Source organism: Cryptotermes secundus, unplaced genomic scaffold (assembly GCF_002891405.2).
Source record: "Cryptotermes secundus unplaced genomic scaffold, Csec_1.0 scaffold721, whole genome shotgun sequence".
NCBI lineage: Eukaryota > Metazoa > Arthropoda > Insecta > Blattodea > Kalotermitidae > Cryptotermes > Cryptotermes secundus.
Window position 1 is genome coordinate 365,033 of NW_019733845.1, and position 26,014 is coordinate 391,046.

Genomic DNA, 26,014 nt, shown 5'->3' on the forward strand with positions numbered 1-26,014 from the left:
ATGTGCATAATATAAAGCTGCTTACCTATTGCTGAAGACACATAATTCTGCCAGTGTAAAGATGTTCGTTAGTATGTATGCACCATATCTCTTTTCGTTAATGCACCATTTTAGAGAAAACTGTTAAATTTAAATTTTAGTTACATTAAAAATAAGAGTTGTATTAGACCAGTACGAACCAAATTAAAAGTTTCTCACACTTTTTATATAAGCATGCAATACGAAATTTCAATCAGGTTTTTTATATAGTTGCACCAGTGAAACATGCACGTTCGCAGAAAGATACAACTCCCAATTATGCCTTATTTAATGAACTGTGGACAAACACCACAATTTCATGGTGTAGGATATTACAACGTGCACAGTTGCTCAGTTGGTCAAGAAATATTCCAGAATTTTACTGAATGGGTCATTACTATATTCTGAAATACCTACTGTTGGATTTTACACTGAATCAGTTTAATTTTGCACAATTATCCAGTTTTCCCATGCATGCTCTATGCCCTATCTATCTGAATTTCCTTGACTTAATAATCATAATATAAGGAGAAAAATACAAAGTATCAAGCTCTTGATTATGTAATTTTCTCCACTCTCCAGTTAATCCTGCAAAAATTGTCTGTAGATTGGTGGTTTGATAAAAATACATAAAAAATTAAAAGCCGTGGATCTCATTATGTTAGCATATAGTATGTGTCACTTTCATTAATTTTACTTTAGCATGTTTGTTATTTATTGTTAAAATGTCAAGTACAGTTCAGTCCATGTGTGGGTCTATGCAGAACACTTGTGCGATTGTTGGTGTGTGTCTGTGTGTTTGCAGGCGCAAACTCTGCGTAAGAAGGCGTCAAGAGTCGAGGATGATAACGAATCCCTGGTGTTGCAGCTCAAGAAAATGGCTACCAAGGCCAGAAGTATGTTAGTGATGAAAGGAAAAGAAATCTCTCTGCAGCATTTTTTAAACAGAATTCAGAATTTTACAGAGAAAAGAAATGGAAGACTCTTTTATACTAAAGCTCACTTCATCCCTCTTTGTACTTGCTTTTAACCCTTTGCATAATAAATGCAGTTCCTTGTCAGTTGATATACACATTCTCTGCAATGTATGGGATTTATGGTAAGACAGATGATAAGCATATCTGAAAAGAACACAGACATCAGTAATTAATATTCGCTGAAGTGTGTTGTTTGTAGACTATGCCAATCTATAGTGAACCTGTGCTACAAACTGTGTACATATTCCTTGATGAATGCTAAAATTAAGTTCCTGTAAATCACTGTACTAATTAAAAGAACATTTATCATTTCGTTTTTTTTTTGTGGCTTATTGTTGCGGGTTCAGGTCCTGATGAGGTCATTGGACTTTTTTCAATTGACCTAATCCTTCCAGCCGCACTATGGCCCTGGGGTTGACTCAGCCTCTAACAGAAATGAGTACCAGGAATTAATTAAATAATTTTCCTGGGGAGTAAAGAGCGGCCGGCACATAAGGCTGACACCCTTACCACCATCTTTGAGCCGATTATCTAGATAATGTGGGACCCTCAACGTCTCACAACCCTATGGGCCTTCACGGCCTGGTACAGGGATAGCTTGACTTTTTTTACTTACTTCTTTAATGGCACTGTCTGTATCTGATATTATACGTACTATTGTCAGTGCATTTGTAAAAATTGTACATCAGAATTATTAGAGTTGGTACCAAAACCAGCAGTAGTGGTTTTGGTCATTTCAGGTGTTGCTGGATTTCTACCAGAAGTTCCTTTAGCTTTTGGCTTGAGGGTAGATAGCTACAGCATGAACCTTCACTTCTGATGTTAAAAATGTGTGATGCTTCACATTGGACTGCGTAATCCACTTCTACCATGTAGACAAACTCTGACTTCAGATTGTACCTTGTTATTTTACAAAAGATTATGTTGCGTGATTTTATATTAAGGTAAATAATTGGAATTGGCGGAAAAATGAGAGAGAAACACTGTTCCCATATATCATACTTCCTATTGAAGTATGAAGAATTTAGTTAAGTCTCCACTAGGAGGTACGAGGAAAACAATAATGCTTTATAATGCTAAGCTAGAGATAACAATTCATGTGCAAGAATGTTGTAGTGTTAGGTTCTCAGAATTTTTAGAGAAGAGTTAATTTTACTCTAGTGAAGCCCCACATAAGTTTTCTTTTGGAGGCAATGGATTTGAATAGCAATCTCAGAAGACTTCACTAGGAGAAATTCAACATGGAGATAATTGACTTGGTAATATTGATTCAAACATTAAGTGAAGGAAAACTGTAGACTCAGGAACACAAAACGTTGATTCCATTGCATTAACATTACAGGTAAAGACAGATGTATTGAAAGTATTTTAATCCATTAGAATACTTTTAGGATTTGAGGTTCTCACAGCAATGGATATGAAAAGTTCTGTCTTCTGAGATGTAACACTATTATATCTCAGAGGATAGAACTTTATTAGAATACTTCATTGACTGTGAGGCATCCGTCCTTCAGCAGGTTTTAAATTATTTGGGATGAAAGCCTAAATAGTTATTAGTTAGATATAGTTTATCAATAAGGAAATTTCTTGATGTTTGAGATTGAGAGTTTTGAATTGATTTTGCATCAAAATTTGGTGTACAGGCTTAAATAATAGATAATTTGGTGAAATTTGGGGAGGTGAATCCTAGGACTCTGGACTGGCTTCTTACATCTCATGTCTATAAATAACTAACATACAGTCATTTGAGTAAGTTGATTGAAGTACAGGAATATAATACATATAATGAGAATGTGATATTAAATGACAACACTGCACTCAAGCCAGGTTAATTGGAAACATACATTTGTTTTTCAAATTCAATTTGTATTCATTATGATGTTCCCTTGGAATGCCCTGAAACTAATTTTAATCCTCTTAATCAATAAAGACATTAACTAACATTGTTTTGTCTGATTTTTTCTGAGCCATGACCATTTTCTAAAGCTGCATTTAACTAGAGAGATTCTCCACGAATGTATTAAAATTTTGAAGGGTAGGCTGTCATTAGTCAGCTCAAGTAGGAGACTGAATTAACAGACATAGTATATGTTTCCCCCCATATTTTCATCTTATTTTAATCCTTTCACTGTTGTCTGTGCATACATTGAGCATTGTATATAAAACCTTTCATTTGTATATTTTTATGGCAACTTAAAACTTTCATTTTTAATTATTGCAAATTGTTGTCCAGCTAATGACTTTTAGGTTCTGATGGTGATTCAGTGTTAGTGTTGACCCTGTCTTGTTTGTTGGCACCATGTAGCAACACAGCCCAGTCCCACATGGTGCCAACACCCAAAAACAGGATGATAGTTGCGCAGAGATTGTAGCAAATTTCTCTTTTTGCTGGAGGTGTCAGCCACCAGAGATATTCAGTGTAGAAGAGGTCAGCTTCAGAGTGGTGAATCCCATTCATTGCATGGAAAGTGTTAAAGAAGAAAGATATATCATTCAGCTGGGTTAGCCATTATTAACCTCAGACTTTGAATACAGAATCCATACCTCCTCATTTTATGAGAGTGATGAATTCCTTGAAAGATATCTGTCAGGCAAACATTTGTTAAATGTAAATTAATTTCTCATTATTTCAAAAATAATATTTGAAAGCATGATGGTCTTTGTTTATAAATAAATTACCATTAATTAATTTTTGAATTAACATTTCTAATTACAACAGATGCACAGCATAAAGTAATTGGCACTGACAATTATTCATTCAGTCTTAGAAGTTGATGGCTGAGGTTCTGAAATTCAGCTTGGCATGTATTTTATGTAGCACAGATGAAGTATGCATAATGAGACTTGATGTCAAATTTTGCAAATACAGTAACATTAAACATTTTTAATTTAATATTGTTAAAATAAGGATATGGTATAATTCATCATATATTCTATTTTTTTGTTTATCTTTATTTTTAAATTTAATATGCATTAATATCAGTTTTATACTTCTTATTTTCTAACTAAATTTGTTTAAAGGAAGAAAACACAGTGTTTTGGCATAATTTATCTGTTAAAACATATCAGTCTATAAGACACAGGTGCTTTCCTTTTCAACAGAATTGATCCTTTATAGTAGTGAAAGGGTTATGTTCAATATAAAATTGTGTATATTATTTCTTCTCAAAGTATCTTATGTTTCCATCAAACAATTTTATTCCACCAGCCCATCTGAAGTTGAGTTTGGCAACAGAATTGAAAAATATTATATTTACAATTGAATACAACACAGTATATTGATTTAACAGATGAGAGGAGACAAGATGGGTTTTCTTACCCCTTCATCAATTTAATACATTCTGTGTTATATGGGATCTATAACAAACAATGAATTTACTAACACAGAGTGGTGATTTTCAGAATATTGTGATTGTATTAATTAATTTCTTCATTGAATAAATTTCTCATAAGTAATGAGAAATTGAAGAAACAAGAATATGTCATAACAAGTGGCATGCTTGGAGAGAAGTTTGTAATTCATGCTGAACTATTAGATTTAATATCCATAGAATGAGGCAACTGTAGTGCATAACATAGCAGTTTTTGTCAGCTCATAACCACAGTTACAATGAAGGTTAAAATGCAGGTTTGGTGCCATTCCATCACATGCAGCATGCTCAATTTTCACATGAAGACAAAGGTGCATGTTAGCAATGTTATGGTATAGTTAAGGTCCATTTACTCATATTTTTAAACTCACAATATATTCATGTTATATTTGTTACTCTGTTATGTTTAGTACCTGTGCTCAGTTCGCCATATTGGAGAAGAAATATGTATAACTCAATTATTAAGTGTTTTTTATCAGTACTGTTGATTCAGAAATGCACATAAATAGAATATTGAAGACATTAATAATAAGGGTGGAAGCTGTGAGGTAGAGAGAAAGGGTCAGGGAACTAAAGTTTCTTGCAGTCACCTAGCGCACACGGCGAGGAATAGGCAATAATTAAGATAATGGTTTCACTAGAATAGTGGAAGTACCTAATTGTTAGTTGCAATTGTTAGTTAGTTGATGATAAATTAACACATTCTTATGCTTCTTCAGAATGGGGAAAGATTAAACGTGGAGTGCCCCAGGGATCTATACTTGGACCAATGCTTTTTCTTTTGTACATAAATGACCTACCTAAAGTACAAGTTAATTATAACTCTAAGCCAGTCATGTTTGCTGATGATACCAGCATTATTGTTATTAATCCTAATTTAGTAAATTTTAAGAAGGATGTTATTTCCTCTTTCAGACAGTTGGATGAATGGTTTAATATCAATTTGTTGTCATTAAATTATAACAAAATTCAGTATATACAATTTAGAACCACTAATAGCCAAACAGTTCAATTAGACATCAGTTGTATTATATTGTATTTATTAGTCCACCATAGATGCATAAGAAATTACAATTTCAGTGGATGTAGTTACCGTCAATAAATATATACAGTCAGCCTTGCAAAATTGTACTTGTCCAAAAAATATATGAGATCAGCTGAGCAATAGGGCACATTGTCTAACAAAAATTTCACAACTATGCAAAGTAACATGTTACAATTAATGCAGGAAAAAGTCAAACATAAAAGGCAAAAGATCATATATACATAATATTTCATATAGACCAAAAAGATTACAAAATAGTTAAAAATTAATATCATAAAACTCCTCCAAATTATAAAAACAATGAGAAACCAGATATTTTTTTAAGGTTCTCTTAAATTTTTTTAGGTGACCCAATCAACTCTCTAAGTAAAGAAGGTAATTTATTGAAAATTTTAATACCCATAAAATATATGCCCTTTTGATATATAGTTAATCTCGAAAGAGGAAAATGAAGATTTTCACCTTGTCTAGTCTTCACATTATGGCTATCATAATTTGTAATAAAAAGTTTTTTGTTCTTTACAACAAATAATAAAATACAAAAACTATATTGTGATTTCAGTGGCAATATTTCCAGTTTTTTTAAAAAGAGCCCTGCTTGAAGTCCTATTTCCATGGCCTGTCATTATACATACAACTCTTTTTTGCAGCTTAAAGAGTTTATCGCTGCTTGACGAAAAACCCCAAAATAAAATACCATAAGCTAAAACAGAATTAAATAAAGTATAATAGATCATTGTTAATGAAGTAGAGGACATATAGGGTTTAACTGCTCTAATCATGTAACACACTCTGGTCAATCCCTTCGTAAGCTTATCTGTGTGCAAATTCCAAGTCAATGTATCATCTATTATTAAACCTAGAAATTTAATATGGGAAACTTCAGTTATGACATTATTATTATAGGTCAATATAGTATCAGTTGATACAGTGTTTTTTGTTTTAAACTGCATACAATAGGTTTTTAAAAAATTAATAGATAACAAATTTGATTTAAACCATTTGTGCACTATTTGAAAATTCATGTTTAATTTAGCATTTATATTATCCATGTTGTTTTCACTGTGAAAACAACACAGCAAGCCATGAACAAACCCTGGACGACATCAAGAACCTCCTCATAAAGATAGACAGGCGGCACAAAATCTGCCCCATACAAGAAGGACGATAGGAGTACGGACACGAACCTCCGTGGATTAAAAAATTTTAACTATTGATGATAAAGGTTTTTTAAATGACATCTAGAAACTTTTAAAAACTGTGTGATTGTGAAACGTTCGACTTTATGCTTACTGTGCATTATAGGATATAAGTGTATGTATTTTAAATCAAAACATCTATTGTGATGGTAGTTTCCAATTTGTAATGATGTTCCCTCTGAAGATGGCCCGTAAGGACCGAAACATGTAAGGGAGATAAGTTTGAACATAGTAAAAACTTACATGTCACATTGGACGGTGTGGTTTGTATTTATAATTGTTAGTGTGACGGACCAGAATGAAACAAATCAAATGTATTTTAGTTGCTTGTCTGTGACTCATTCTATATCCATCAGGCTTATTTGTAGCCTAGACTGGATCGATGGAATTTTACAATAAACTAAACTAAACTAAACTAGAAGTTCATCTCAGCACTGAACCTGCAGTTTACCTACATTGTGCATGGAGTGTAAATTTAAGAGTACATAGACTGCATTTCTGTTGTTCTGGTTGGGAATGGAAATGTTTTGGAAATAGAATGATAACCTTGCATGATTCATTTCTAATAGTTGCTGCATGTAGTGTATATATAAATTTGTAGTTTTGTATTGTTATGATTGTGAAATATATATTTCAATTAGTGTAAATATTGTTTAGAAGGTGGAGTTTAAAATGTGATTGCTGATCATAAAGGTTTATTGTCATTTTCAGATTGTAGCTTAATTATTATTATTATTATCAGAGAAGTGAAAGAATAACCTCTTTCTGTCTTTTTTCTCCTCCTCCTCCTCCTCTTTGGCCTCTTTCAATTCATAATTAACTTCTGAAACTATTAATTGTATGGACAGTGTATAAGTATCCATGGACACAGAACAGACAGTTGCAAGGCCTCTGCACACACTGACAACACAAACACAGAATAATGGGGCGGAATCCATACCATGAGTGGGATTAAACAAGGGATCCATAGTGTTCGAGCTACCATAGACATTACTTGCACTTGACTGCAGAGCCTCTGTGATCAACCTAAAAGAATGACAAAAAGTGAATTTTCCTACACACTTAATTACGCTTTCTTTATATGATTTAGAGAATGTTACTCTGGCAGTTAGTGAAACATCAATCATTGTGGTTAATCCCTAAGGCAATTACTGATTGAAGGCATATGTTATGAAATAATCTAGCTGCAGTCAGAGATATTTATACGAAGCCTTTCTATCTTTTTTCCCACATAAGTTTCCATAACTCCATTCTGATGTGTTCTTCAATAAGAACTCTGAATTTTAATATGCAGTTTTAATTGTTTTGATTTAATGAAAATTGTGTGAGCCTTGACATCTCACAACCCTATGGACCTCCAGAGCCTGTTAAACAAATAGCTTTAGCTTTAATTTCATGATATATATGTGTGTTGCATGCATTGTGTTTGGGAAAGGGAGAAATGCATACAAAATTTTGGTCAGGTACCCTCAAAAGGGAGATACTTGAAGAAAGAAGCATTCATGGGAGGATAATATGAAAATTGATCTCAGAGAAACAGGGTGTGAGAATGAGAACTGAATTCAACTGGCTCATGGAAGGTTCCAATGGTGAACTTCTGTTATGATTTTGATGAAAGTTTGAGTGTCGTAAAAACAGGGAATTCATTGATTATCTAAGTACTTATCAATCTTTCATGGATTACTCTGTACCACTGAAAATTTTTCATTTTTAAATGTTTGTTCAAAAAAGGTGTCACGTTGCACTAACACAAGATATAGTAGGAGACCTTTTTATCCATTGCTGCAATACTTTCATTCTAGGCAGATGGCCCTGTTTATATATAGGAAGAAGTCCTAGAAAGAATTGGCAACATTACTTAAAAACTCCCATTTACATCAGGGTGCTATTATGAATTACAAGCTAATAGATAAACAACATAATTATCTAATCCTGAAATAATCTCCACTAATTTAGATTTCCACTCTCTGAAACTTGTTGGAGATGGTCTTAACATTACACATGAGTGCTGTATTTTTAATGTCTCAAGTATGCTCACAGAGAAGAAAGGTATTTCAGTTAAAATTTGTAGATCTTTTCATGAACTGTTCCACAAACACTTTAACATGTCTAGTTTTATTTGTTTATTAGTTGTCAGTATCAAACAGAAAAGTAAATATAGATTTTGTTGTTACTTTATATTCTGCAGAGAAAGACTGAAAAAGAAATATTGCTACACCAAATTAAGGGCATTGCATTAAAGGACACTACAATTGTTGTCACCTCAGGCAATCACAGCACCACCATATCATTATAATTTCTTAGAGGGCACTGAAATGTGGAGTAGCCTCTAATGGCATGATATTCACGCCAAGCTTAGTGAATTTCATTCATTGCTTCAAATGTTATTAGGGTTAAGTAGACCCTTTGACATAGGTATAAACAAATGTAATTATACCATAATATGATACTTATAAAATAAAGAATGATGATTAATGTAGTAAGATTTCTTTATCAAACTCACTTGATTACTTGACCCTTGAAGTTTGGCAGATTCCTCATGAATTAATCTGTTTACAGTAATAGAGGATAAGTATTTTTACAGTGGTTACTGTTGCAGTTCTATTTTCACCAAAAGGGAAACTGTAATGTTATATGCTTCAAAGAACTGTATTCACTTCAAGGTCGCCGACACAGCCCAAGCCCAGCACGGTTGACTCCAGAGCCATCTGTTGAAAAAGATGAGGGTATATCAGATGAAGAAGATCCAGCAGAATTGAGGATACTGTTGGAACTTAATGAACAAGTGAGTTTCTGCTTATTAATGAACTCCTAATTGGGTATAAACTGCAATAAACGGCATTTTCATTTGAGAAGGTTTTAATCTTGGCTTCAAGTAAAAAGTACTAAGCAATTTTAAGTGGAGGATCATATCACCTTCCTCTTCAGAGTTGAATAAACCGAGCTAGGTACCAGTATGAAAGCAGGTGGCAAGCCAAGTAACTACTCATATTCTTAAATCTATTAATTACATATAATAATCCTGTCATTTTCACATTTAACACTATTCAATTTATATAGATGTCATAGGATTATTAAATCATCATGATGGGTCATCTCATGACAAGTCCTATCCAATCTTTTTTCTCCTGCCACAAGCAGCCAACATTTATTCTTGCCCACTCTTTTCCTATTCTCCTTCTTTGTGTTATTACTCACTTGGTGTCCTTACCTTGTAAAATAAATGTTATGAGCTGAACCCACCCCCATTTAGAATATGGATGTATGTGAAATCGATCATAAACCAGGTAGTCCAGTAAGCATGATATGTAGATGAAAAAGGATCTGTGCCTTCTGGATTTTTGAGAACATGGAAAGAACAAAACATTTCCCAGTTCTATAACCTGTACTGACTTGTGGTGTTTCTGCTTCTAGATTTTACTGAATGTATTAGCTTTTTATTTTGTCCCCCCGCCCTTTTTTTTTTGTTCTTAGCACTCTGTACAAACTGCATTTTTAGCATTGAACAATGCTTTAACATTAAATGCTGTCAGAACACATTCGCTAATTAGATATGAATATTCACCAGTGAGATACCTGTACAAGTGTCCCTTGTCTCTGGTTAATTGGGAGCAGAAAATGCCATTTAAAGTGAATTGCCTTGAAGTAGGGAATTGATGCCCATAAATAATGTAATCGGGGATTAAAAACGACCAGAACATCCAAGCATTCCACAGGTGGTTCTGTAACCGGAGAAGGTAGCGTGCCATCCAAAACATGTTTAACCAACAATCTTTCCACAGCAACTGTAATACAACTTCTACACCCAATTTTAACTAATAATTTTACTGAAGAAAGCAGTCTTCTGGGATTTGGCACCGTGTATATGTGGTGTTAACACCACATTTTACTGTTTAAAAAAGCACATTTTTTGCATAAATAACCTCAACATAGCACTCCATTAAGTTATCAGTCCTTTTTACTTTCAAAAGTATACTGTATGATAATTATGCATTCTGTGCGTGCGTGCGTGCCTGCTGCAAGCTGTAAATACCTGTTTAAAGTTCTGATTCTTCTGTGGTTGGTCTGTGTTTTGCAGAGAATGAGTATAAAGTTGTTCAGATTCCAGCTCACATTTTTGCCTGTAAAATTTCTGTATAACATGACAACACATGTCGAATTTTACGTTCATTCTTCGTAGAATGATCATAGAGATGATCATGGTTCAAAAAATGATACATAGCCTCATCAGTTTGTCCGAAGGCTTCCCTTAAACCTTTAAATGTTAAGGTATTGTCTTCTTAAATGACATTGTCACCAGCATCCTGCATTTCTTTACATATTTGCCTGTCCATCTCTGCCAGGTACTCATGCATTAGTAGCAAAGATTCCAGCAATTCAGCTGCACCACCATCACTAAAAGCCTGGAATCCAACCTTGTTTTCCAGAATTGTAATTTCGGTGCAGAGTGATGCATGCATGCAAGATAGGAACTACTTTATGCTGGAAAATTTGTGTCCCTTGGAAATGCGATTTTTCAACAATAATTTGCCCCATATACTTGTGTGTGGAGAAACAAAGATAACTTGGATAAATGGGACCCTCAACATTGCGAGGTGTGAGACATTATTATTTAAAATTTTAATTTGATCAGTATACAACCTCACACTTCCATATTGAGCATATTCATGTGACAGTAACTATCTAGACTTGAATTGAGGTAATGGTTTTTTATCATCTGAAGACTGAGATTATATATCCTTTTCCTCAGTCTCTCCACGTGAGTACTGAGATCATGCTCGTAATTGACCATGGCTATCTCCATCCAAATCCTTATCCACTCATCATTCATTATTATTTTCACACTTCATTTGCTACTTACAACCTCTCCAGCTGAAACAGCATCACTTTATTGTCTAGTAATCAGTGTAACATTAAAATGATAAAAGAGATAAAACCATTAGTCATGTTAACAAGAGTTCAGAAAGTAATTTATGACATACAAGTACATTACTTCAGATCCTTGTATTTGTATACAAAGAATGTGGCAGGAAGTATAAACTAGCAATTAAGTAATTTTATATATATTATTTTCTAATAAAATTTCCACTACAAAACTGACAGATATACTCATATGCTCAAAGTTTCCTTAACCTCATCAAAATTGAATCAGTTATCCTCTACACTACCAAATCTGTATGTAATTTTTATAGGAGGCAGCAGTGTTGAGGCGGAAAGTGGAGGAACTGGAAAGTGAAGGTGAAAACATGAAGCACAAATTGAAGGAACTTCAGGACAAGCTTATTGAGAAGACTGCAAGAAAAAATACAGTAGCATCACTAGCAAGTTCTGAACCTGCCCCAGGGAATGCACTGCATGAACAAAAACTCAAGGTGATAGCAGTATTCTGTTAATGATTATAACGTCCTTTCAGTCACATAGATAGATTTTCTGCCCAGCTCAATGTTCAGGTAGCTTCACAGCCTTCTAAGAGCAACTTGTTGATAAAGATAAATCCAGATTTATGTGATGATTACTGTTCCTGAAAGTCACTGTGTAACAAAAACTCATATATCAAAAGTATGATTTTTCTAAAACTTATGTTAAAAATTCATTCATTTCCATTATTTTCCATATATCCATACAGGTAAAAAACCTAGGATGTGGAAATAGTCCCTTTGATAATAGATGTGTCCAGATATATATATAATAAATTACATGAGTTACATAATTAAAACCACAAAAATTATTCAATTAACATAGATAATAAAATAGAAAATAAAAAACTTAATACCATTTTAATTAATAAACATAATTTAAAAAGAACATTACTATCAAACTTAAAATTAATACAATTTCATTTAAATTACCTAAATTAACTGAATAAATGCATTATAAATTTACACACTTATGCCAGTTATCTTTCCTTCTTTCTTTCTTTCTTTATTTATTTCATTTTCCCATAAATGAAAATACATTGATACAGGACTCGTCATATCACAATACTATCAGAGAAAAACATATACGGGCAATTCTACAGGTAAACAATACATATAGATCATGCTTCTCAAAATGAAAAGCTGCATAAAAATCAAGACAAAACATTACGTCAACCACGCAAGAACCGTATGAGATCAGCAATCAGATTATAGATTATTTGTAAGAAGCAAGGTTTTCCATTATTCTCCAATCTAGATATTCCCGCAATGAGTAAAAGGAGCCAATATAGAGAAATCTTTTAAGGCATGTTTAAACTCATCAACATCATTTGTCATGTTCTTAAGATTCTGTGGTAAATTATTAAATATCATAATCCCAGAACAGTAGACACCTTTTTGGACTTTAGTTAATCTATAAGTTGAATGATGTAAATCTGAACTTTGTCTGGTATGGATATTATGTATATGAGAATTTAGTGTGAAAGTATCCATATTTTTAACAACAAACATGGATATTGAAAATATATATTGTGAGTAAAATGGAAGAATATTTAGATACCTAAACAATGGATGGCAAGAGTCCATTTTTCTAGCTTTCATAATGATTCTAACTGTTCTTTTTTTAATTTTAAAAATTAAATTACTATTGGCAGAATTGCCCCAAAATATAATTCCATAGGACATAATGGAATGTACATAAGCATCCGTGGTGGCCTGGGTTCGATTCCGGGTCTGGTCAAGTGGGATTTGTGGTGGACAAAGTGGCACTGGGGCAGGTTTTCTCCGAGTACTTCGGTTTCCCCTGCCAATCTTCATTCCACCAATTGCTCCACAATCACCCTCACCTATCATCTGGGGCTGGTACAATAGGCCAGAAGTGGCCGCAGTACAAGGGACTTAGTCCCACCCCACTAACATTAAAAAAATTACATAGGCATAATAAGTCATCAGTAGACTCTCCTGGGACACAACGGAAGATAAAGTTCTGATGGCATAGACAGCTGAACTCAGCTTAATTACTACTTGATTAATATGATCTTTCCAGGACAAAGTACTATCAATGTTTAGTTCAAGAAATTTGACATTACAAGTGTTGTGATTAGAGTATCACTATATATTATATTTAAGTTTGATCCTGAGTTTTTTTTCCAATGTGGTAAACTTCTGCTCTGTTCTGCTCACAGTCTCAAAGGGACCAGTTTGAATATACTACAAGTGGCACAAAATGCTGCCCTGCTATACACATAATATTTTTTAGCTTTCACAAAATATGATTGGAAAAAACATGTTAAAACAAAGAGCACTGTTGTAAAATTTTGTAAGACTAAATTCAGAAGAAAACGATACTGAAACTAATATAGATATGCAGATATTCTCTTTTCTAAGCTTAAAACTGAGAAGGCTGATAATAAATTATGATTCTTTTTATAATCAGCACACCACTGCATCATCATCATCATCATCATATATATTCTTTCTGATTATTAGTTCCGGTAATATTTATGGTTGACAATTTTATCTCAGATTGAAGATGTATGTAATTCAGTTCAAATTATATGTTCCATGATTACACCAGTGCACATAGTGTTAAAGTATTAACAAATTTCAGGTATTGGAAGCTGAAGTATCTGAGCTGCGTATGAAATTGATAGAGAAGGAGCGAGACTGTGAGAGACTACATGCTGAACTTACTCTTACACAGAAGAGGGTTTCTAAGGGCTCTATTCAGAAAAGCAAGTGAGTGGTGGGAATTTTTATTCCCTTTGTTCATTTATTTTCGTTTGTACAATTGTTCAGGAGCCAGATTAACTCTATAAAGTAGCTAGCTATGAGCTCAACTACTGGGGCTTGATTCCCAGCAAGGGCACATCTAGTCTAGCTGTGAGTCCCACTCAGGTTACTATCAAAGTAGGACTGGGGGCTTCTAGAACAAGTTTAAAATGATCAGAACATTAATCTGACTACTGACCTGCTTGTAGTACCAGCACTGTAGAACTTTACCTTCACCATCCTTGTATGCCTTCATCAGGTGTTATACAGAAGGTACAGGCAACTTCACCTTTCACATATTTTAAGATATCTATCTTGATTTTTCTGCGCTTACTTTCTGTTCAAACAGGAAATATTAGAATTAAGAACATCCTGTGATATCTAAAAGTAAGTGATGCATAAAATGTTGAATATCTTTGACTGGCAATGATTTAAACAATTATAGAAACCTGGCATGCTTCAAATGCAGTGTTGCATGCACAGGCACATACAAGGGTAAGCCAATAAGTGAGTTACAAATGGATATAGACCTTAAACAAATAAGAGTACTGATTTGTAAAGTGTCAGTGTTCAGTTTGTTGTCTGTGTATATCCAGCTAATGATTCTTAGAATTCTCATTTCTGTTGCTTCTTTTCTTTTATCTCTGTCAATGCATATCCATGTCTTCTGTCACATCATATTTTCTGTGATGACAAGCATGTACTTCAGCATATTGTCGCGTATTGGGCGTATATCGCGACAAATAAATTCTCGATGTATTCGATGTAGCGAACTTTATTTCACATTCGCACTTACAATCACCCAAATTACAGATTTACGATTACTGCTATCCGCAGTATCACAAATAGTATACTCCAAATGCCAGAATACAACTGACTGGTTGCTGGCTAACTCGGAACTAACTCGGAGGTAGCTCGAGGACTCACTGACTCGTAGGTAGCTCCAGGACTAACTGACTGACTGACTGACTCAGTACAACTGACTGNTGCACAGGCACATACAAGGGTAAGCCAATAAGTGAGTTACAAATGGATATAGAACTTAAACAAATAAGAGTACTGATTTGTAAAGTGTCAGTGTTCAGTTTGTTGTCTGTGTATATCCAGCTAATGATTCTTAGAATTCTCATTTCTGTTGCTTCTTTTCTTTTATCTCTGTCAATGCATATCCATGTCTTCTGTCACATCATATTTTCTGTGATGACAAGCATGTACTTCACAATATTATTTTACCAAAGTATCTGTAAATTATTTTATTTTAGGTTCTGGATGGGTTCTGTCTTCTGGGATCTAATGCTGTGTAGTCTGGTGAAAGTAAACCAATCATTTTGGAGGAAAGTATCGTCTCCAACTTCAGGGTTGAAGAGTAAGTTAAACAAGAAAGCAGCTTGAAGCAGACAGTAAGCAGAGCAAAGACCCTGAATATGAAGGCATTATGTTCCTGAGAAATGATGGTTGACTTTCATCGACCTACATGGTGTTATGTCCTGTAAGATATAACAGTTCCCTGTCTCTAAGTTATTTCACTTATGATACTTGTATGGTGTCATTTCAAATTATGCAGCCATAGGAAAGATTGTAATTATGTATTTGGTGCAACAAATGCATGCAACAATATTTCAGGTCACTGGACAGTGGAAGCGAGCAACAGGCTTTGGACTTGAAGCGTCAACTCCAGGTGATAGAACAGGAAGCAGCAATCTTGCGCACCAAGACTCAAACACTTGAATCAGATAATGAAAAGCTGGCAGCAGAAAATAAACAATTGCATCTGCAGAGGATTAAAAAGTGGCCTTTAGAAGCTGAAAATGAAACTACATTAAAAGCAAAAATTACATCATTAGAAACAAAGCTTACAGATGCTAACAACAAGGTAACTTGGATATGGAGTGTAGTTCCATAGATGGGCTGTCTTATAACAAGGCCTCCATTCTTCTCTGTCCTGTAATAACCCCTGCTGTATGTGTCCATTCTTTCTGAACTTTATTTTTTCCCCTCCACACTTGGTCACTCCAGCTAGTCCTTGATGTTCCTAAAGAGTGCTTATTCAGCAACTTCATTTATTGCTTGTAAAGGATCCCTGTAATTGTCCATGCATGATATGTGTATCCAGTAATCTTAACCTTTAACATCTGAAGTGCACCGATCAGTACAGTGATGAGTATGGACGAAGTAGCCAAAGTACAACATTTGTGCAGTTGGGCATTTAAACTCTGCTAGTATAAATGAATGCCCAATCCTATATATAGACAGACAGACAGACATGCAGTAAGGTCATGATGAAAATAACCTGCAGAGGGAACCTGCAGTTTAATATGTACATGTGATTCCTTTGTCTGCTACCTTCTGCAACTTATATTAAGTAGCCTACCCATGAAATTGAAAATGGAAATAAGCATGCCATTAGACCTATTTTAAGTTTGTTGAATCCAGTCCATAACTTCATGTACCACTTCTCAAAGATCCAACTTAATGTCATCCTCCTATATGCACATTGGAATCACAAATGGTCTTTTATCTCAGGTATTCTAACATTAATTCCTCCCTGATTTTCTTGGCCTATTTGTGTTCAATGAGAAGTACAAATTATTAATTTCCTCATGTAATTTTTTCCACTCTACTTTCCTTTGTCTGACTTGCATTCAAGGATTCTCCTCAGCCCTTTGTTCTTCTACACTTTAAGAATAGCAGAAATAAAATGGACACTTCCATACACTTTTGCAGGTGAAAGAATTGGAAGTTAAACTGAAGGCAGAAGAAGCAACCAAATTAGCAGCTGAGGAAGATCAGAAAAAGAAGCCAGGATTAAAGGACACAGCAGAAGTTACCAGACTGAAGAAGGAGTTAAAAATGAAAACAGAAGAACTGTCCAAACTCCAGGTTCAAGCCAGGAAGGTCAGTGGTGTGACAGTTGTGTACCTGTCAGGTTTTATCTTAACAGGAAGCACAGTGAACTAATGCTCATGTGTCCATTACTCAGGTCATTTTTGAACTGCCCCTCCCCTCTTAAGCTAACTAGAAAGGGGAAGACACTGCTTTTGTCCCCTGGTTCCTTTACGTTGTTTCACAATGCCTCTATCCCTGAAACAGGGTGGGGCGGCCAAGCTATGGATCTTGACCAACAATAGCCAGAAAAATCTCCAGATAACAACAGTAACAAATATTTAATATACCAAAAATGACTCAGATACAATAGAATAAAAATACCATGAAATACAACTTCCCTCTCGATGCCGCAAAACCAACGTTGAGTATTTTGGAGATCCCTCGCCATCAACGGCCCATAAAACAACTCAGGGGCCAAAACAAACTTGAATTTCGAAAAGAAGGAAAAACAAAACCCCAGAACAGAATTCCACTCACTCACTGTTTGATGGCGAGGCACTCCCTCTTAGAAAAAAAAATTTGGAATTTTAATTTTAATTTTTAATATTGTAATGGATTTACTTAACATGTTTCCAGGCAGCAGCTCTGTAAACACAGTGCAATATGCAGCAATAGAAGCTCTATATCAGTGAACGAATGTTTATAGCTTGTTGCACGCCAGTGGACTGGCGAGGTAACTATCACGTGACTCGTTTTCTCTGTGGTCTTCCTTATGCAACAGTAGAACTGTGATTTCTGTATGGTCCGTGCCGTGGGCCATAAGTTCAAAGCAAATTGGAACTAGAAGTGACCGTGAGTGACAGAGTTTTGAGTCTGAGTTCATCGTGGAGAGGAATAAGTAGACATGTGAAGTGCGGTTGGAAGGCTTTATTCATGTGTAATATTTGGAGTGATTTGAAATGCTAGTTACTGTGTTCTAATTGCATTACCAGGAAAAGACCAGCATGTGTAAATCAGCGATAGCTCTGTATTTAAATGTGTTCAAGGGAGATTGTAACCAAGGTGCCAATAAATCCAATCATCTGAACTAGAACCTGTCATTTTCGTCACGTGTAGCACCCTACACATAACAATACATTTTATAACATAACAGCATTACATAAACAACATACCTGTACAATACGCTTCCAATGTGCAAACGCTGGCCATTGTGGCAAGGTATAGCAGATAGAAAGAAGGGTGGCTGTAGAAGCTCGCTATACCTGATTATGGCTGAAATAGGCCAAAATATGTAGTACACGCAAATGCTCAGTTTGTTCATACCAGAATTTTGTTGACTGAGTGATAATAAACATTCTTCTCTTAAGATTCATTTTAATATTATGACATGAAAACCAGAAGAGACATCCATACCTAGGCAATGGCACAATAAACACATAACGACATCATTAAATAAGGAGTCATTCCGATGCAATGGCCAGGAAATGCACTGTGATATCAGTAAACAAAGAACCGTTGCTGTGCAGTGGCCAGTAAACATTGACCATGAGTTGGTTATGTGGGACACAGGCAGAAGTAATCCTAAACCGTGCAAACCCAAATGTGCATGATACTGGATAAGTAGAAGCCATACCTAGGAAGTAGAAGAGGCTTCAGCTTGGCGGCAGTCAGACCTATGACATTTAGGTTGTTTAACTGCAGATTCAGGGTAGTTATATAAGTTAAGTAAGAACCTGCTGTACAAGCCAGCCACTGTATATCTTGTATTAGTACAGTGCAGTTACAAAATACGAGTATGCGTATATCCTCGTGCAACAAACTTAACGCTACACAGAAAGACCCCCCCCTTGTTGAAGAAGAGACCCCATTTCTAAACATGTACATGTCTAGGACAGAGCAAAAATTTTGGTCATGGATCGTGTGGAGAGTGAAATCAGGAATGATCATGCTGGCGAAGGTCAGCAACAATTTTACTGACCAGCAACAGTTTCTTCTTAGTGGGATGATACTGAGTCCATTTGGTACAGCAACCACTACTGGTCTATTGTACCAGCCCTAGATGGTAAATGATGGTGATTGCAGAATAACTGATGGAATGAAGATTGGCAGGGGAAACTGAAGTACTCAGAGAAAACTTGCCCCAGGGCCACTTTGTCCATTACAAATCCCACATGACCTGACCCAGGCCGCCACGGTAGGATGACAGTTGAGGATGAGTGGTGAGATGGTAGCCAGCTGGCAATGACGTAAATGAGAGCAGCATAAGCTTTGTTGTTTGAAAATGACCAAGCAACAACTGGTGAAGACCATAACAGAAGAAGACTTAATTTGAGTTTAGTGAGAAGTCATGCATGTGCATTAGTGGTAGTGTTATAATTACTTGCAGTTACGAGTTGTAAGATTTCAATAAATCCATTTACAAATCAAAACCCCGTGTCTGTTCACTAATTCATGACAACTGATGTCACATGTGGGATTTGAATAGCATTCCTGACAGCAGTTGTCACATGTAGTACTGACTAGACACGGGGTTTGGGTGGGCAGTTTGATTTATTGGAACCAACTCTTGACTATACTGTACAGATCTTCCATTTACCCTAATCTATCCAAAGTGGTCTCTTCCAATGGTATTTTTTCGACCACAATTTTTTATTGTTTTCCTGCCATTCATGCTACATCTCTCACTTATTCAGATGCTTAATTTAGACATCATAGCAGTATTATGCAAATGGTATGAATTGTACGTTATTTTTTTCATTCTCTTTGTACTACTTTCTCTTAAGCCCAATTCCTATCCTTAGTCATATTACTAGTCATTGAATATATTTGTGTTTCTTACAGTCCGAGGAAGATAACGAAAATCTGACACTGTCTTTGAAACGATTGAAAGAGGATGCAGTTTCCAGTAGTGCAAAATTTTACAGGCAGCGGACACCGAAAAAGCCAACAGACTTGACCTCAAAAGTGCAACTCAAGAAAATGGTAGAAGATCTTGAAAATGAAATTGGTATGTCCAGTGTGGGTGTATAGGATTGTGTAAGCAAATGAGAAATATCATTCTTGTTGGAGAGGGACAAGGTTTACTAATGGGTTTGCTGGGATAAAATTATTTTTGTATTTACTTCATCAGTTTGTGAGATTATTTATACATGGCAGCATGAGATGTATGATGAATCTAGCAGAAACAGTGAAATAATTTTCGCTGATATAGACACGAATAATTAATGAAAAGAAAATACTGTCTGCATATACAAGATCCTAATGTGTGTTCACAGTAACATAGAATAGATACTTTAGTGTGTTAAATATATTTCAGATGTTTTGCTTGATACACAGTATGTGGTATTTTTCATAAGGATGACAATCTTGGTGCAGATAATAATTCATTATCTTTCTTCTGTACTGCCCACCAACTAAAAGCCCATAACAGGCATATACCATATATACAACATATAACATATACCATATATACAAAGATAATTTTTCTTTGTTGACTGGTTTCATGGCTCTGCTGTGAAGCACATATGAATTCAGCCGGTATCAGCATGCCTGACATCTGATAATGTTTGGAATATAGTAGGTGCAATTCACAAATCACATCTGGTATTGAAAATATTGTCCCTCTACTCACAGATATCAATCACGATTAATTGTTTTGTTAAAAAGCACAGGTACAACAATCCTTCTTGCACTTACAGCACACCAGACACCACCTTTCACTTGATGGAGTGGGACTTCATGGGTTAGATGTGGACTCTGTGAACTCCAGTAGCTATTATTTTGCATATTTATGTATCCCTGCAAGTTAAACCACACTTCATCATAAAAGACTCTCAATTGCTGATTGATCTCACCTTTGACGATGGACTATAGAAACCAACTGCAAAAAATGTACAGTGCTAGCTGGATCACAGGGCTGCAAGGCATGCGTAGGTTATTGTCGTTTTATAGGATCTAAGCTTCAGCAGTTGTGTTGCTATTCTTGCACTAGACTTTGACACTCTTGTCTCTTGAGCCAGACGTTTCAGTGATTGTCTGTATGTATGTTAAAGTCTGAAATCCCAGTAATTCTGAGTGTTTTGAACCATTTTCAGAACCCTTTAGAATCTACTTATGTGAAATACCTTGTCCAAACAATATGAAGATGGAAGCAATGTGCATGTTATCTAATTGGAAATAATTACAAGGTTAAATAGGTGAAGCAGTATATAATTGTTCCCTCATAGAGAATACTTTATCCACATTGTGAAGGTTTTAAGTGAGAGAAGGTTCTGATTATTTCATTCTTTGTTAAGGGGAGGTACTCGTTTTGCTGAAGAAATCAGAAACAGAGAAATCAAAATTACAAGAAGGGAAAGGGACTGCTGAAGATAAGGTATGGAAAGCAGAGAAAGAAAAGTTGCAGAAGCAGTTGGACGAAAATAAGAAGGAAATGGAGGAACTAGAAAATTCACTGATGGAAGAAAGGGATAACGCAGAAAGAGAGAAGAAGAAGGCTGTCGAAGACATTAAGGCAATCGAAGAAGGTAAGTAATGTTTTTTTTTTTTAATTTAATGTAAGAAAACTTCACTAATTCTTTTACATAATTGTAATAGAAGACAAATACATAAGATAATAACTACTGGATGTTTGAGCCATTTTTGAAATGAATATTTTTATGTGAAACTGGAAGCATTTAGTGATGCTGATTATGCAGGGGATGTAAAGGATAGGAACAGTGTAACGGGATATGTGATTATGATGTCGGGGGGCCCAATATCACAGTGCTCTAGGAAACAGAGTATTGTTGCATTATCAACCACTGAGGCTGAGTGCTGTAAAGAATTTAAATATCTAAAGGCGTTGATAGAGGAGTTGACAGGAAAAGGGGTGGAAGCTGAACTGTGTGTCGACAATCAGAGTGCAATCAAGCTAACAGAATCTGGACAAGTAACGCATAGGAGTAAGCACTTAGACGTTAGGTATCACTACATAAGTGAACAGTTGAAAGAGAAACTGTTCTCAATCAAATATTGTAGCACTGAAACTCAGGTGCAGACATTTTAACAAAACCGCTATCACCAGAGAAATTTACCAAGTTTAGAGACATTATACTTAAGAAGAAATAAGTCTGATTTTGATAAGACTGAGAAAATTTTAATTAAATGTACTAATTTTTAATCTGAAGACCAAAATTACTAAGTTTTTATTCAATTTAACTTTGTAAAACAGCTAATAATGTTGTAACATTTTGAAATTAAGGAGGAATGTTGAGAATCTAGTAATGTGAAAATGTTCAAGTTGGTAATAGTGATCTATATTTATTTGTCTTTGTTTTTGTTTTGTATTATAATAAATAATTTCTTCTCATCCAATATGGCTGTTAAGTGATATGTAAGCATGACACAAAGAAAGTCAACAAGCTGAAGATGTTACTGTCCATCTTGCCACCATCATTGCCCAGATTTAATCCTAGGTCAGTTCATGTGCATTTGTGGTGGAATGAATTGATACATTTTATATTTTACAGGCAGAAAGATGGCAGAAGAAGAGTGCAGCAAGCTAGAGGAAGAGAAGAAGGTATGGAAGGAAGAAATTAAGAAGCTGGAAGAAGACAAGAAGAAACTAGAAGAGGAAAGAAATAGAGCACATGAAGAAGTGAAGAAACTATCTGAGGACCAAAAACGTTTGAATGAAGAAGTTGTAAAAGTTAATGCTGAGAGAGGTTAGTATGTACTGAGTTCTTGTAAAAGTGTAGACTTGTGGAGTGTGATGTTTCGGTGCACTCTATGAACCAATAAATATTTATAAATAAATGATTAAAGCTTTTTATGAACTTGGCTAAACAAAACAGTATTGTTGTTTTTGCATACTCTTTCAAGAGACTGATATTTTTCTGATTTTCTGGTTGTCTTATATTTTATGTTCTCCTGTATGTCTTCATGGACATAGACATATGAGCAGCATTGCATGTCCTGCATTTTGATTATACTGTTGCAGCGGCTGCCATTAAGAAACAGGAGGAAATAGCAGTATTTATGCAGAGAATAGAGGCGCTCAAAACTGAGTTGGAAATAGAGCAGCAACAAGGAGCATCTCTAAGACAGAAACTGGAAGTAGCCACTAAAGTTGAGCAAGAGAAAATCAAACTACAAATAGAGGTGAGGTAAACTCTGTGAATGTAATACTATGGCAGCAGTAGATGCTTGAGGCTTTCCGTCCCTGTTGAGATGGTTACGTTAGCTGAGGGATCAAAGTAATACATAAAAGGAACTTCATGATTTATACAGGTTACCAATGTCGGTAGAACAAAAAATGTGAGCAGTTACAGTAGAGCAATGATGTAGCTCATAGCGGAGACAAGATATACATACAAATTTGTTCTGGGGAAACACAGTATTGTAAGGATAGTGAAGTCTAGGATGTTGCAGTTGGCTGGGTATGACACTTCAAAGGAGAAGAGACAAGTATATGTAACTTTATTTAGTATGTGTGCTCTGTAATAGCTCTAACAGTAATAGGAGTACTATGCAAAGTAGAATGATACAGAGGTCAGCTAAAAAGTAGTGGCAACACCTCTTATAGTTCTGAAATGACTTTATTACCTGAGGTAAACACACTTACATTCCTTCAATGTAATCATCCCCCATGTGTACCACCTTATGCCAAATTTGTGGAAGGCGTGGTACACCATCAGCACGTCCACTTCTGTTGATGTGCAGCATTGACCACCCTACAGCATGAATAATCTCCTCTCTTTTGTTGTAACGTGTCCCTCGCAGTGGTTCTTTCATTTTGGCAAAGACATCATAATCACACGGACTCATATCGAGTGAGTATGGTGGATGTTACAGTATCTCCCATTGCCAGCGGCGAAGGAGATCCTTGACAGTGTCAGCAGTATGAGCCCTTGCATTGTCATGAAGGATGATAGGGTTCGTTGCCAACAAGTGTCGTTGCTATCTCTTGAGTGCTGGACGAAGACGATTACTCAGGAAACTGCAGTAGTAGGCAGAGTTTACTGTCTGTGATTCAGGTACAGTGTGGTGCATTATCACTCCATCAATGTCATATGCCACAATTAACATCATCTTCACATTACTGTGTGTAGGGCACACTTTCTTTGGCCGAGGAGAGCCAGGATACTTCTATTCATTTGATTGTTGCTTCAAGTGCAGTTCATATGAGTGAGCCTAAGTTTTGCCCAGAGTGATGATCCTTCCAAGGAAGTCATCACCTTCCCTCTGGTACTGGTCCAACAAGTCCTGTGCAATTGCATAACGTTGCCATTGTTGCATCTCGGACATTGTATGGGGTACCCAACGCGCTGCAATTTTGTGGTATCCAAGAATATCATACAGAATGTGGAGCACGGTTTTGTGACATATGCCTACCTTAGCAGCTAACTCCCATGCAGCCCATCGACGATCAACATCCAGCAAAGAAGCAACAAGCTAAATTGTGTGGTTGTCAACATGGGGTTGTCCTGAACGATGGCTGTCATGAATGGCATCCATCCCTTCACGGAACAATTTCACCCATCGTGCCACTGTGCAATATGGCAAAGCAGCATCACCACATGCTTCTCACAGTCCCTGATAACAGTTTTATGCACTACGACCTCGTGCAACTTCAATTTTTATCCAGGAGTGTTTTTCTTGTTTTGTAAACATGTTGTTAGGGCGCTTGAACTGGGCCCCTGCAGTTCAAGATGACGCACAATGCAACTCAATGAAACACAACCAGAGCCACGCACTGCACTACTTCAACTGAACTTCTGCTGTCAGCTACAGATGGCGCTAGTGCCACCTGACGCACATCTTTCATGTTACAGCAGTGTTGCCACTACTTTTTATCCAACCCTTGTACACTGGCACTTAGTTCTATATATAACTTGCATAATATCTTCCTTTGTTTCAAAGATGTATGCGAATAGAATATTGATGCTTACAATGCACTCATAAAGGTTGATTGCAGGGAAATGGAGAGAAAGAGATTGGAGAACCAAATTTAAACCCTGGAATTTACTGGAATGCTCAGTATATTGTTTGTTTTAGGTTACAAACAGCAGTGATATTCAGTCATCTTTGTACAGTATTGTGGCGCAAGCATATTTCTGGGCTCCACTTCTACAATTTCACCAATTCAATTTGATTCAGCAGATTTTAACTTCGATTTTCATCCTATTAGCATTCTTTATGGCCCTAAGGATCATGCAGACTAAAATGTACGTGAAGCGCTGATATATGTGCTTTAAATGCATTGATTTTTTTTTTCATTAAAGTTGATGGAAAAGACGAAGAAGATTACAGAGGCAGAGAAGAAAGTAAAGGAAGTTGAGGAGAAAATGAAAAGGAATGAAAAACTACTTAGCAACAACAAAACTAAGATCAACAGGCTTGAGAAAGAGGTGAGTCTGTATGGTCGTATGAGTTGTCTTATAAATATTTACAATAATTTGATTTCTTAAGTTTTTTCAAATAGTCTTGTGACTGAGAAGAAAAAGTTTATAGTGAATAAATGAAATTTAGCTATAAATGTTTATTTATATATTTGCCGTTGTTTATTGGTTCCTTGAACAGCACTTTGGCTAAGAATTATAAATAATACAGGAGAAAGCATTTGCGGAATTTTGAAAATACTAGCTCATCATTCCCCTGCAGGGACTGAGTAGGCAGCCTTTCTAGGCTCTTTGTGGGTATTTGGTGCTTAGGCACATGGTACATTTTATTTAGTCTTTGATCACTGAGATCCGGTTGCCGGGACATACAGTGTGAGTCTTGAAGTAGGACATGGTGGGTTAAATATTTCTATTGAACAGGGTCTACATGGAGTGGCTATATAATGACCGAACTGATTTTTTTGCTGACTCACTGTGGCCTTGGCAACAACGAGTGGGGTGGCATATTA

At 35.7% G+C, this 26,014-nt stretch overlaps 1 protein-coding gene across 3 annotated transcripts in view; it reads left to right on the forward strand.

The window, feature by feature from the left end:
• The window catches only part of LOC111868269 (trichohyalin), a 137,376-nt gene that overhangs the window by 66,719 nt on the left and 44,643 nt on the right, over window positions 1–26,014 (forward strand). For 2 of the 3 annotated variants that reach the window (XM_033752981.1, XM_033752982.1), the window contains exons 14-24: window positions 824–914; window positions 9,274–9,395; window positions 11,803–11,982; window positions 14,138–14,265; window positions 15,922–16,171; window positions 17,023–17,193; window positions 19,966–20,131; window positions 21,420–21,650; window positions 22,635–22,829; window positions 23,105–23,265; window positions 25,389–25,514. In XM_033752981.1, the coding sequence (XP_033608872.1) occupies window positions 824–914; window positions 9,274–9,395; window positions 11,803–11,982; window positions 14,138–14,265; window positions 15,922–16,171; window positions 17,023–17,193; window positions 19,966–20,131; window positions 21,420–21,650; window positions 22,635–22,829; window positions 23,105–23,265; window positions 25,389–25,514 (1,821 nt within the window). The remainder of the gene's footprint in view (window positions 1–823; window positions 915–9,273; window positions 9,396–11,802; window positions 11,983–14,137; window positions 14,266–15,921; window positions 16,172–17,022; window positions 17,194–19,965; window positions 20,132–21,419; window positions 21,651–22,634; window positions 22,830–23,104; window positions 23,266–25,388; window positions 25,515–26,014) is intronic. The other variant, XM_033752980.1, reaches the window with a different exon arrangement.